Genomic DNA, 13397 nt, shown 5'->3' with positions numbered 1-13397 from the left:
ATCTATCTAAGGTTTATTCTTTAACAAATCAAACAAATGTAATATGACCTCACAGCTAAATATGATTCTTAAGTTTAGACCCTGTTTCTGAAGTTCATTATAACTTTCTGATGAGTCAGTAACGGGATACTCCAGCCTTGGAATCCACTAGTTCCAGTTCATTCTGTTGCATTCGGCTCTGCTATAGGGCTTTCTAGGAACAAAGTAGACTGAGATACAAATTTCCAGAGAGGAAACTTTCTCGATATCTACCAGCTGTCCTATGTTCTGAGAGAAGGGAGATTTGAAACCAACTCTTGCTCCTTGTAAATAAAACTAATGGAGTTAATTACTCTTCTTCTTAGTTGGTGAAAGAGAACAGAGAAGTGACTGTAGCTGTGGCTTTGTCTTCTCTGACAGTGAGTGTGAGCTGGGTATTAACCTGGCTGTGACTCAGTGTAAGTGTAGGCTGGGGGAAAGTAAGGAAGGGCCCAGAGAGGCTGTCTGAATTCTGGTGTATATGTCTGTGTGTTGTGGCTACATCGGCTTCATTTGGATTTCTCTTAGGGTTCCAATGGGCTGCACCAATGCCAAATGCATTCTGGGAAAGAAGCATTGGTTTCAAAGGGATCCACACTGGGGGAGTCTCAGCCGGCCTTGGGACCCGAGGGGGCAGCTGGGTCCCTGCAAGGCAGGGCCAGGCACCAGGCCTGGACACCGCGGTCAGATGTCCAGGGGGCTCACTATGGTGAAGCCTGAGTCCTTACTGTGGTTGCTGCTGTCATCATCAGGGCTGGAACTTGGGTTGCTGGAGGAAGCGGAGGCTGGGCCCATCAGGGGGTCAGAGAACACAAGAGGGGAGCGGGCCAAAGCCTCACTTTTCCTAGATGTGCTTCTGAGGGTGCGAAGAGGCTGGGCCTGGCCCGAGAAGTTCCCCCTGGCACTGCCACTGCCACTGTCATCTTCTTTGGAGACCAGGATGAAGTCATCTGAACTCCCTCCATCAGAGTGCCCTGGCATTTCTGAGGAGATCTGTGAAGTACAGATGGGAGGGCAGGTGAGTGAGAGGAAACTGGCAAAATTTAGGAGGGCTTATGAGCTGGGGACGCCCCACGGAGAATGGGGCCACTTTGCCTTATGCTCTGCCTTGGACAGATGTGGTGTTTGGCTCTGCTGTCCTGAAGTCCCTACACTCACCAGTGTGCAGGGCAGTGGCCTGTTGAGCCCCTCTGAGGAGGAATGCTTCTCTGAATATAGGGTGAGATGAGCTGCCTGAAGAGGCTGTGTGAAAGCCTGGGCTGTGGGTGGATTCCCTACCCGCCACACAGGGGACTCTGCCATGCAAACTGCCCATCCTCCTTGAGCTTTCATTCTCCCCTTTGTAAAAGAGGGATCATGACACTGCCTCTCCCCGGGTGTGAGGTTAGGATTCTGTGCATGATGTGCGTGCACAGGAATCCTCAGTGTGAGGTGTCAGATCCAGGCTGACTGCACCACTTGCTTAAAGGACAGCTTTCCGAGGGCCTAGCTTGCTTCATCTTACAACTCTCACACCAGCACAGGGTGACAGGACTAGAATGCTACTTGATAGAGCTTATCTCAGGTTGGCAATAAAAGAGCCTGTATGGTGGATTCTATTCTTAGACTGGTGTCTAATACAGTCACGGTGCTAACCCACTCTCCTTTACCTTACAGTGAAGACATTAGCAAGACTTTGAAGAAGTTCCTGATAGGAAAGGGCACTGGCAGGAGGACCATGAGCCATCTGCCCCATGGCAGGTGAGCTTGGTTCTTCTGAACTGTCCTTTAGACATCTGTGACTAATTAACCAAGAAAGCAAAGACAATCCACCCCTAAGTTAGGAATGAACTGTGGCACAAAGGGGCCTTTGACAGACCCAACACGTGGGGAGTATATCTCCAGAAAATGTCACAAAAGCCTGCCTCCCCCTGCCCCCCCCCCACCATAATTGGGAGCTCCCTATGGCAGGAGCTTCATCTCACAGCTCTGGACACGCACAGCACCAGGCCCGGCAAAGCACCAAAGTGATTTGAAAAGAAGGAGTAAAAATGCCTTCAAAACTCACTTGGTATACTTGGATGCATATTCCTGGCTCTAGCCTGCCCACAGGCCCCCCACCTGCCATGAACAGTGAAAAAGAAAACTCAGCTAGCTCTAAGTCCTGATGGCCACTTCAAGGCTTGGAACACAGATCCCTGCAGGAAGAAGGTAGGTCAAGACTTCCTGTCTGGTAGACCCCTGGCCCTTATCAGACTCGTCCAGATCTCTGGCCTTTGCAGCGGAAAGCCTCAGATGCTTGGCTTGTCTGTGTGACTTGCTGGCCTGCATCCGGGACCACTCTCGCCATTCCTCCCCTGAAGGACAGAGGAGAGTACTGCCTGCCCATTTCTCCGTTCCTCAGATAAAACCACCTTCTTCAGGCATTTTATGTTTTTGTTTTTAAAACTGCTAACAATTATGGGGAAGGGGCCACATCAGGGACTGGGTAGAGACAGAAGCTCTTCCGTTTTCTCTTTCCTCTTTAACCCTAAGAGGAAGACAGAGCAAAGATGGTAGTGGTGAGGGCCCAGGAAGGGCTGGCTGTTGCAGAAATCCATGCAGAGCCGGAGGGTCTCTGAGATCCTGTGTAGCAGTCAGGGCCCTGCTGCCTCCAGGGCCTAGTGTCTTTCACTTTGTGCCAATCTCATAGCTAACTCATTTGAGTATGCACATGGGGTCCTCTGGGGCAGTGGTGGCAACTAGTAGGTTCTACAAATGGTGATTGTAAACTATAATCAGGAAATTTTAAACTTAGCAAACTAATTAGTATTTTGGAAAGTATCAGTATTTTTTTCTGTAGTGTTATTTTACATTTAATTAAAAATACACTGTTTACATAAGACTACTAATTAAAAATGGAGACTAGCCACCTGGACTTCTCTTTGTGCATTTGTGTCTGGCCTGGACTAAGCACACCTGACTCCTCCTCCTTTATAGCTTGGTGTTATTCTGGCATTTGATTAAGCTGGCTTAATCTGTTTAATGTTATCAATGCCTTTTAAATAGGGGCATTGAAGTCTACTCCCACCATCAAGGCTTTTTTGGGGGGGTGCCTCGGCCTTAAAAACACTAGCCAAATCCCAATTATCAAATCATCGCTAGGAGTTCTCGTTCTTGGCTGTATGCCCAGGTCCCAAAGTCTCCTTCCTAAGGTCACTAAGAGCAGTGAGGAGGAGGAATAATAACTCAGGACCTAGGGGCTATGGGGGAACCTATTTTTAGGGACTGGATGCCTCTGGCTGGTGGGTATAGTGGTAACTGTCTCCTCTCCCTAATTTGTTCTGAGTAGTACCTGTGACTCTGTGCCACAAGACCTCGGGGTAGGAAAGGGGGTATAAAGGTGGTCTGCCTTTTTCTGTTTTCACTGAACAGCTTGTTCTAAGGAGGCATGAAGGTGGAGAGATCTAGTTTGGATGAGGGGGTGGAGGTGGGGTGCCAGAGAAGCAAGTGTGTTGTGTTATTGTGTCAATAAACTGATAAAAGTTTTTTTAAAAAATAAAATGGAGACTAAGGTTGGTAGTTAGGCCTGTGCTCAACAATATTCCAATACCTAAATGATTTCTGAAAAATAATAAACAAAAAAATAAAGGATAAAGAATTTGGAAGAACCAAGCACATGGAACTTGCAATGCCATATTGCACTCATGTGGCCAAGAATGCAGACTCAGAGCATTTCATAAAAGCTTCCTTTTCAAGCTGAATGAAATTACCCAGGGTTCTCTTCTTGACCAGTGTCCTTAAAATGGAGAAACAAAGCAACTCATTCCAACATGTCACTTTGCCGTTTTAAAATCATAAAAAAATAAATAATGCATAAGGATCTGGTGGCTGGTTTTTGAGAAAATGACTTGGATGAGATTTAGCTAATATTCATTTTTCAAGGTGAAACTGTGTAAGCTGATTTTATTTTTAGTATCATTAAGAATGAAATGGAAACAGTATTTTAGTCTTATCAGATAAAAACAGAGAGGTAGTACGGTAGACTTGGAAGCTTACTTAGTGGTTGGGGCAGGTGGTTCTGGAAATAATGGCTGGCTAGCTGGGCACTCTGCATGGCAAACCCATGCACCTCTCTGACTGTAGTTTTATAGGCAGATGGAGCAGATAAGACTGAGCACACTCGCTTAGATCCTCGGTTGCTGGAAAATTCTGTGATTCTATGTAAATTATACACAATATCAATATCTCAGCGCAGGGGTCAGCAAACTAAGGCCCGTAGGCCACATCTGGCCTGTGGCCTGTTTTTGTATGACCCTAAAGTTGGGAATGGTTTTGACGGTTTTTAAATATTATAAAAACAAACATAGAAGGATATGTGACAGAGACTGTCCGTGGTATACAAAGTGGAAAATATTTATTAACTGGCCCTTCACAGAAAAGTTAGCTGACCTCTGTCTTAGGGGATGGACATTAAAAAGAAGTCTTTCACCATGAATATTTTGGTAAAAAGGTTCTAGCCAAATGAAATACCCTCAAGACAGCATGAGGAAGGCACAGATGATACTTCCTGTGATAAAAGGGAATGGAAGGCATCAGCTGGATGCAACTGGCCAATAACTAAGGCAGAGAGATCTGGCTTTCCAACCTGCAGAATGGGAGTGGCTGTGGGGAGGCACAGGCCAAAGCTGCCACACAGTGGTGTGTAGGCAGTGCACTGTATAGTCTAGTAGAGGCTGGTCTTGTCGTTCACTGTGAATGGCACCCCCTCAGGGCACTGGAGTGTACAACCTGCACAGCTGTGTGGAGCAGCCCTTGCTCGGTCCCCTCATAGTATCTCACAGTTGAAGTTCACACATGGTCCCTTGAAATAACCTCAGAAGGGTTTGAGTATTCATAACTCTGAAGAATTTGTGTGAACATGCTCCCACTGAGTTAATGTGACAACAGTACCCTGTACCTGCTTGGCGGCCCCGGGCCCCGGGTCACCCTGGCCCTGACTGGAGCAGTAGTGGTCATCGGCGATGGTGATCTGCTCATTCTCCTCAGCCTCCAGCTGGCTCTGGTTGAAACGCAGGGAACCTTTTAGAATGTCTTTGATCTATTTTCAAAGAAAAAGAAAATAAATGAAAAAGATGAATGAGTTTGTTTTTAAATGATTGCTAAATCTCAAATGCATTTGTGCTAGGGTTGTCATACACCAGTCTTTCAACAGTATGGATACTGCCATAAAAAAGAAGGAACAAAAAGAAAGCCAACTCTATCAAAGCCACTTATCAATGACCAAGGACAGTTTCAAGAGTGTTAATGGTTAGGTCCTCACAAGGTCAGACATGAATGCCACATCCTTAGCTGCTATTTTAAGGCAGAAGCACCATTTACTTGTATAGCAAGCCCCACTGAAACAATTTTACCCCAGCTGGAGCTGTTAGTAACACAGGTAGACATTTGGGCCCAGCATACTATTTTTCATTGACATTTATGTCCCATTTAAGGGGTAGGTAAATGGGGCCTTGAGGGTCTGAGGCCTGGTGTAGCAGTGGTTATGACTTATGCTCCAGGACATTCCTGTATTTGTGGGCTGAATGACTGAACACAACGCTGGGCCATGCTGCAGCAGTTACGTGTGAGGAACAACAAAGAGGTTTGGTAAGAGAGGAGGGGTAAGTGCAGAGAGGGAAAGCCAGTCTGGGCTGCAAGCTAGTCAGGCACAGTTGCTAAAAGGAGTAGGGGGTGAGAGGAGATAGAGATTTAGGAGGGGCTTTGTCTGGGAGGGAATGAGAGGCAGGGGGACAACGGCTCTAACACCAGGGTATTCCATGGGTGCCCTTACCCAGCAGGCATCAAATGAGTGGCCTGTGGGACACAAAGAAAGAGTTGTATCAATGCACATACTTGTTTTAATCCTGCCAGGGAAACCAGGATTTGATCTTCTTTTTCCAAATTTTCTTGTAATATCACATCTTGAATATTTACTGAAAATAGAAGAATGATATTCCATCACTAATGTTCTAGGTTTAATTTCCCTGCTGTCACATCAAACTTCAGACAAGGATGCTCCGTGCCAGGCTGTGTAGAGAGGGCAGTACCAAGCTTGGTACATGCAGCATTCCCTTCAACATGACTTAACTCTGTGTGTGTGTTTTAGGGCTTTCTTGGATATTATATATATATATTATAATTTGGGTGAAAGTTTACAGAGCAAATTCATTTTCCATACAGTAATTCATACACACTTTGTCTCATGATATTGATAGCAATTCCCCATAATGTAACAGCTCTCTTCCCAGTTCCTCCCCATAGTTACCTCTTCCCTGTGTCCTTCCCTCCCATGCACTCCTGCCCCCTGAGCAGTCTCCCTGTGCACTGCCCTTCTGTTTTCCCAAGACTGATCTCTCCAAGGAGTGTATCTACCTGATGTAAATGTTCAACCCATATGCCTGTCTTTTGTTTGGCTAGAAGCCACAGGTATGGGTTCGATTCCAGACCTGAAAGGCAGCTAGGGGGCATAGTCTCAGTGGTTCTGTCAGGCTCTATCAGACCAGCAAACCTGGTCCCCCCGCCATTTTTTTTTTTTTAATGATTTTGAGTTTTGTTGCACATTGTTCTCCCACTCTATCCAGGATCTCCTACATAGATCCCCCTCCAAATGGTTGACAGAAATAGCTGGGTACCATCTAGTTCTTCTGGCCTCATGGTCATATAGGCTGAGGATCTAGATGGCCACTTGCAAGCTTTCAAGATCCCAGTTGCTACACACCAAAGTAGGATGTGGAATAATGTTTTTGTGTAGTATGTTACACCAATTGAGCTTGATGTTCCCTGGGACCATGACACTGATCCACTGGCCCAACTACTCACTCCCTCTGGGTAGCTGGCTATGGTCAAGAAGTCACCACAACCTTGTCTCTTGTCAGCTCTACTATATACCTGGACATTCTTACAGAACATACAAATACACTTGTTTAACTGTTTTTTTTTTTTTTTTTTAAATGACAGATATGTCTTTACTTCTACAGAGAAGCAATGCTCCTCTTGCTGACATACGATGTGGTCAACAGACTGGATCATCCACCTAGTCTCTAGAGGAAAGTTCTTCATCCTGGGCTTCCTACCCTTCCTCATAGTTCAGTGATGTTAGCTCATCTCTCGCCCTAAAAATCAATTCCTCTTAGTGACTGGAATTAATAATGAAGTTGTCTTCCATGAATACATTGTAAAAGATGTTGGCATTTCAACATAATAATAAAAATAAGCAGATAAACTAATGGTACTACATAATGTCATTAGATTATGAAGTCTATTGGCAGGGGTCTTCATAGAAGCCGTTTCTACATATCCTTGAGGAGGGCTGGCCTCTGCATGAGAAGTCCTTCCTCCAGCCCTGACCTGAGGGATCTGCCAGGCCAGCTGCAAATAGCAGGCTCAGCATCACACTGAGTACCTCACCAGTATGTCAAACATGCAGCGGCCCCCACCTTCTCTTCACCACACAGTTCAATCATTGACTGGGCTTACTTCTGAGGTAGAGGCTCTCAGAAGGAGAGCTCATGCTGTGGGGAGAGGCGGGGCAATAAAGGCTCACCCTGGGGGATGTACTGCAGAATGTGTGGGGGAAATTAAAACACATTCAATAGAAGATAGTGATATGTTCCTAGATTGAAAATCACAATAAATAGGTTCACTCTCGATTACCACTTTCTGATTTTTCTGTGGTCTTGAAAAATGCCCCATTTATAATGTTGGACATGGCATATTCCTGCTGTTGTTATGTGCCATCGAGTCAGACCTCACTCATAGCGACCCCTCCTTGGGTTTCTGAGGCAGTATTACTATGGAAGTAGATTGCATTCCTAGTGAGACTTAATTTACTCCACAAATACTTTCTGAGTGTTGTGACAAGCACAGCCGTCAACAAAGCAGTAGGGCCCTGCCCTCCTGGCTTTTCCTCATGGTGGGGGGTGGGGAGTGGGAGGGGACTGCCACACCACAGCTCACTGTACTGGGTGGAGGAAGGCTTTGGCTGAGTTCAGCCCTCCAAAGCAAGCATTGGGCACCTACCCCCATGTGGTGCAGTAAATTACATAGTATGGCTTTTCTAGCCAGTTTTTTTAAACTCCATGGTGGAATTTGCCGTGAGCAACTGAGTAGCTCCTGATTGCTAGTTATCCACCTAGGGTATTTCTGTTGGGAGCAGCACAAAATAATTTTCTGGGAAGTTCGCTCACTCTCAGGTGTACAGAATTCTGATGTTGGAATTAGTTAGTTTGGCCACTCTGCCAGGCTCAAAAGGAGCTCTCCTAGAGGCAGAAGTCTCTCTGCCTGCTGGTGGAGAAAGATGTGCTGCTGAGAGATGTGAGAGAGACGTGCTGCTGAGAGAGAGATGCGAGAGACACATACTGCTGAGAAAGAGACATGCTACTGAGAGAGACTAAGAGAGACTGTTGGCTGAGAGATGGCTGGCTGAGAGACTGCTGGCTGAGAGACTGAGTGTGTTCCTGAACTTGACTTGTAACCTGTTGCTTCCCTAATAAACCCCATAATCTGTGAGTTCTGTGTGGCCATTGCAGTGAATTATTGAACCCAGCAGAGAGGTGGTGGGTGCTGCAAGAGGAACGGTTGGTGTCAGAGTTGGTGAAAAGGCTGGAGGGTGGCGGCATGTCTGGCCTCACAGGAACAGGTCTTGGGCTACTTACTGATGGTGATTCTATCTCCTCTTGTAGGGTTAGAGAAGGTCAGAAGATGAGGCCTCCTTGCCCCTTTTGCACCCTGACTGGGCTTAATACCTTGTGCAGGTAACAAAGAAGGAGCTACCTGGAGGCCAAGCACAAAAAGGGGCGTGTGTCCTTCAGAGGAAGCCCCAACCTTCATGTCTCCATCTTGACTAGGAAAAGGGCCTCCTGAGAGCCATGCCCCTCTTTTACTGGCCTTGGAAAGAGGCTCCCATTACCATTGTACTATCCTTGTTTATCACATATCTGTCCATTAATTTTCTGATGTAAAGTATCAGTAGATTTCATCTCTAAACACTTTAGTAAGTATTTAGAAAGCTGTACTTCCTTGAGGAGCTCTGGTGGCGCAGTGCCTAGGCATTTGACTGCTAACCAGAAGGCTGGCAGTTCAAACCCACCAGCCACTCCTCGGAAGGTTGGGCAATCTACTTCTGTAGTGATACCGCCTTGGAAACCCAAGGAGGGGTCGATATGAGTCGGATCTGACTCCACAGCAGCGGTTGCTTTGTACTTCCTTGCGTCTCTAGTTTCTGACATTACTATTATTATTATGTAATTGTCACACTGAGAAAGGTTAATTCTCTACCAGTAAGTCAGGGATCACCAGGAAATAGATGGCAACTCGTGTTGAGTAATCTTGGGTGAGTTTAGCAGGAGGACTAAACTGCACAAAGCCCCTTTCTACAGGGTAAAGGGAAATCACAAGACACAGTGCAGCTCCCTGGAACTGCCAAAGGCCAGGAAGGCCAGGGGAGGGAGTTGCTTCAGTACTGAATGAGAAGAGAGAGGGAAAGAGTAGCCTGCAGAAGCACCAGCTACTGGAGGAGGGACAAGCCTAGTTAAAGTAACCAGAAGGCTGACAGTTCAAACCCACCAGCCACTCCTCAGAAGGAAGACTGGGCAATCTACTTCTGTAGTGATACTGCCCCAGAAACCCAAGGAGTGGTCTATGAGTCGAATCTGACTCAATGGCAGTGAGTTTGGTTTTTTTTTTTTTTTGGAAGGCTACTCAGCAAGGAGGGAGGCAGGGAACCAGGCCCCTCCCTCTGTCCCTCCAATCTCACCTTGTGGAGGGATGTGAGTGAGTGGAAGGTGGGGTGCCAGGAGCCACTGATGCTGTCCCACAAAGAAGAGCAGCAGAGGAGGAGACTGGTTCTGCAAGGGGCAAAGGGAAGATTTCCAGCACAGATGGCTCCCTGAGATCGAGGATGGGGCACTCTGAGAAAGCCTCTCTGAGCATTCTCTCGCTGGCATTTGACTTCTTTTTGGCCATTTCCAAAGGAGCCACTGTGAGAGAGAAGCTGGCTTTGGTTACGTGAATGACAGATGGAATACCAAAAGAAGATCCAAAGGCCAGGAATGATAAGCCTGCTCAAAATCTCTTAGGGGAGCTGGGCCTCCAAGGCACGAAATACTGGGTAAAACCAGCCACAGTTCTCTTAAACACGAGAAGACGAAGAACTGGATTTCCTCACTGTTTCACTCCTGCCTTCTCAGACATTACTGAAGACTGTCTGAGAAAGCTGTGGCCTCGTGATGAACACCAAGTTTCACAACAGGAAGTGGGGACCCTTGCTCGTGTCTCCTCACTCTGTCCCTTACTGCTCTGTCTGCACTTTGGGATCATCCCTGCCCTCCCGCTTCATCCAGGGTCTGGGACTCTCACTGAGATCCTTGAATGCAAGTACCTTCAGCTTTTTCAGGGCTTCCTTCTTCTCTGCCTACAGACACACTCATGGTTCTCAAAACATGGGGGGAGGAAAGCAAAAAAGAAAAACAAGGAAAGAATCCTTTTTGAACCTGCTAGATTCTAAAGTTATTTAACTTCTCATTCCTTTTGACACTAAATGTCTTTAATTTTCTGATGTAAAATATCAGTAGACTTCATCCCTAAACACTTAAAAAAGCTGTATTTCCTTGTGTTTCTGGTTTCTGACATTATTATTAGGTAAATGTCATGTTGAGAAAGATGAATTCTCCACCAGTAAGTTAGGCACCACCAGGAAACAGATGATATAGAAAGACATAAAGTTGTTCTCTCCACACACCCCAAATTCTATCAGAGATAATCACTTTCAACATTTTGGTACATTTTCCTTTAGTTTTCTTTCCATGCATATAAAGAAAGATGAGAGTCTTCTGTGACTTTTATAATGAAAAATATATTTAAATTTTGAGGATAATGACTTATCCATCCCTTGGTCCCTATATCACAAGGCGCTCAGGTGGTGCTCCTAAAGCGTCCTCCAGAGGGTCTGCAGATTCCAGTGAAATAGACGGAGCTGAGTCTGTGCAATGTCCACTGGGTTGTGGAAGTCCCAAGGTGGCCGTTATACTATTACAGGATCACACCAATAGTCTTATATGCAAGAGTCTAATATGGTCATTTCAAAGGACTGATTTTTCCATTTCCCTTACTCCTTGTATCTAATTCATCAGCAAGTACTGCCAACTCTACCAACAAAACATACTTTTAACCCATCGATTTTTTAACACTTACTCTGCTGTCACCTTAGTGGAAGCCATATCATCTTTCCCTTAAGGTGCCCCAGTTTCTACCTGGGATGCCAAGATTCCTTCCACATGTGGCTGCCCACAGCTACCAGAACTCTTAGATCCCTCCTGGCTTGCTCAACACTCCCAGAGATACAGTGAGCACACTTGCTGTTCCCTTGGCTAGAAGGCAGGAGGCTTTCTATGCAGGACTGCCTCCTTATTATTCAACTTTGTGCTCCAATGTTGCCTCCTCAGAGCAGCCTCCCTGCCTGGCCAACCTAAGGTAGCCCCAAGTCCCTGTGTCATCTCTACCACAGCATCCCTTTTCAGCATTATAAGCACTTACCATCATCTGGCATTACCTTATACGCGTGCTCCTCCTAGGAGACTACAAGCTCCAGGATGGTCTGGTTCAGAATTATATTCCCAGCTCTTAGAATAAAGCCTGTCACAGCATAGGTACACATTAAATACCAACTGACTGACTGAAAGAATGAATGAGAAAACACTGAATAGCGCTCTTGGGACTCACATTTCAGAACACTGCTATTCTAAGTATTTCCAAAAAGTAATTCCAGTAAAGGGCAAGGCAGAGACTGAGAGCTTCAACAATGCTTCCAGACTGACAATTTATTAGAAACTTCAATAAGACTAAATCCACAAACTACGCTGACAAGTTCTCTTACATACTGCAGTAGAAAAACAGCAGCTTTTATTTATTCAGAAAATCAACTGCAGTTTTTGGCTAACAGAAAGAAAGGCCTGCTCCACAACAAGAAAGCAAGTTGAAATGAGAATGGAATAATAGAGATAATTACAGAGGGAATGTTTTTGGTTTCCCTACAAGGCTGTAACAGTTTGTTCTCTCTCAATTAAAACTCATACACACACACACACACACACACACACTTCACTCAATAAGACATTATCAACAGCCAACTGCAGAATATTGGAAGAACCAGTTCTGTAGACCTTGTTGTCATTGTTATGTGCTGTCGAGTCGGACCTGACTCATAGTGACCCCTCCTTGGGTTTCTGAGGCAGTTTCACTACGGAAGTAGGTTGTCCCATCTTCCTTCTGAGGAGTGGCTGGTGGGTTTGAACCGCCAGCCTTCTGGTTAGCAGTCAAGTGCTTTAGGCACTATGCTATCAGAGCTCCTGTAGATCTTGTAGAGGACTGAAAAAGGTGGGTTTTGCTTTTACAACTACTATGGCTTTTAAGGCAGAGCACACGAGGGCATTAGGGCTAGCTGGGCCAGCAAGGCACAAAGCAGTGTCAAGAAGGCTGAAAGCCTGGTAGGGCCATGGGCTGTGCTCACATTATGCTGCAAGGTGGGGAGATTTCCCAGTTTGCATCAGGTAAGCAGGGCTGTGGGGGACTGCTCCCAGGGCCCAGGAGGATGTTCAGCCAATGGATACAGGAGCACTGGGACGTCTGGAAGAAGTCCGGGTGGGGAGGGAGGTTCTGAGCACCAAAGAGCTAATGAAGAGGAGGTCTCTGGTGGCCAAACTTAGCAAAGCAGGGAGCCAGACAATAGAGGAAATCTGCAGGAACCAGATGTGGTATATCTGCTGTCCTGACTAGATCCTCGTCTCCTGTCTGACTCATTGACAATCAGCTGGCCCCGCCATCTTCCCCCAAGGTAATAATAGTGGGGTCCATGCCCAGCAACAACAGAGATCACAGGCCACAGGCCACTGGAGCAGTCAGTAGCTCCAGTGGGGGCAGAGCTCTCCTTGGATGCCAGCAAGGGCCTAGAAGGGACTCAGAGGCCCTTCCTCAAACATCAATGGGACACGTGAGCCTATCCCAGAACCTGGACACCATCTTGGCAGGGAGAAAAGACAGAATAGAGACACTTCTAAATATGGATTTGTGTTCAGCTAAGATAGTTAACCTGAATGAGACAGAATTGCCTTGAAATGGCAAATTTAAGCCCCTGCACTGCTATTAGTAGGAATGGAACTTCAGATCAAGATTTCTGCACACCTAAGTTGAGGTATATAATGTTATTACTTCACTACATAATTATCAGTGACTATATGAGATCTTGGTGGCATATGCCTAAGGCATTTGACTGCTAACCAGAAGGCTTGTGGTTCAAACCCACCAGCCACTCCTCAGAAGGAAGGTTGGGCAATCTACTTCTGTAGTGATACTGCCTTGGAAACCCAAGGAGGGGTTGCTATGAG

General features: G+C 46.1%; 1 protein-coding gene across 1 annotated transcript in view; it reads right to left on the bottom strand.

The window, feature by feature from the left end:
- Positions 1-702: 702 nt before the first annotated feature.
- TBC1D5 (TBC1 domain family member 5) overlaps positions 703-13397 on the bottom strand; it is a 544439-nt gene continuing 531744 nt past the window's right edge. Inside the window, exons 19-21 of the mRNA XM_042780322.1 lie at positions 5872-5951; positions 4937-5077; positions 703-1011 (exon numbers count right to left, since the gene is read on the bottom strand). Coding sequence (XP_042636256.1) covers positions 703-1011; positions 4937-5077; positions 5872-5951 — 530 coding nt within the window. The remainder of the gene's footprint in view (positions 1012-4936; positions 5078-5871; positions 5952-13397) is intronic.

The sequence above is a fragment of the Orycteropus afer genome, unplaced genomic scaffold (assembly GCF_000298275.1).
Source record: "Orycteropus afer afer isolate SDZICR_OR568_19922 unplaced genomic scaffold, OryAfe1.0 scaffold00003, whole genome shotgun sequence".
NCBI classification, from domain to species: domain Eukaryota; kingdom Metazoa; phylum Chordata; class Mammalia; order Tubulidentata; family Orycteropodidae; genus Orycteropus; species Orycteropus afer.
Note: the sequence above shows the minus strand (reverse complement) of the source record. Positions and strands in the feature narration are given on the sequence as shown.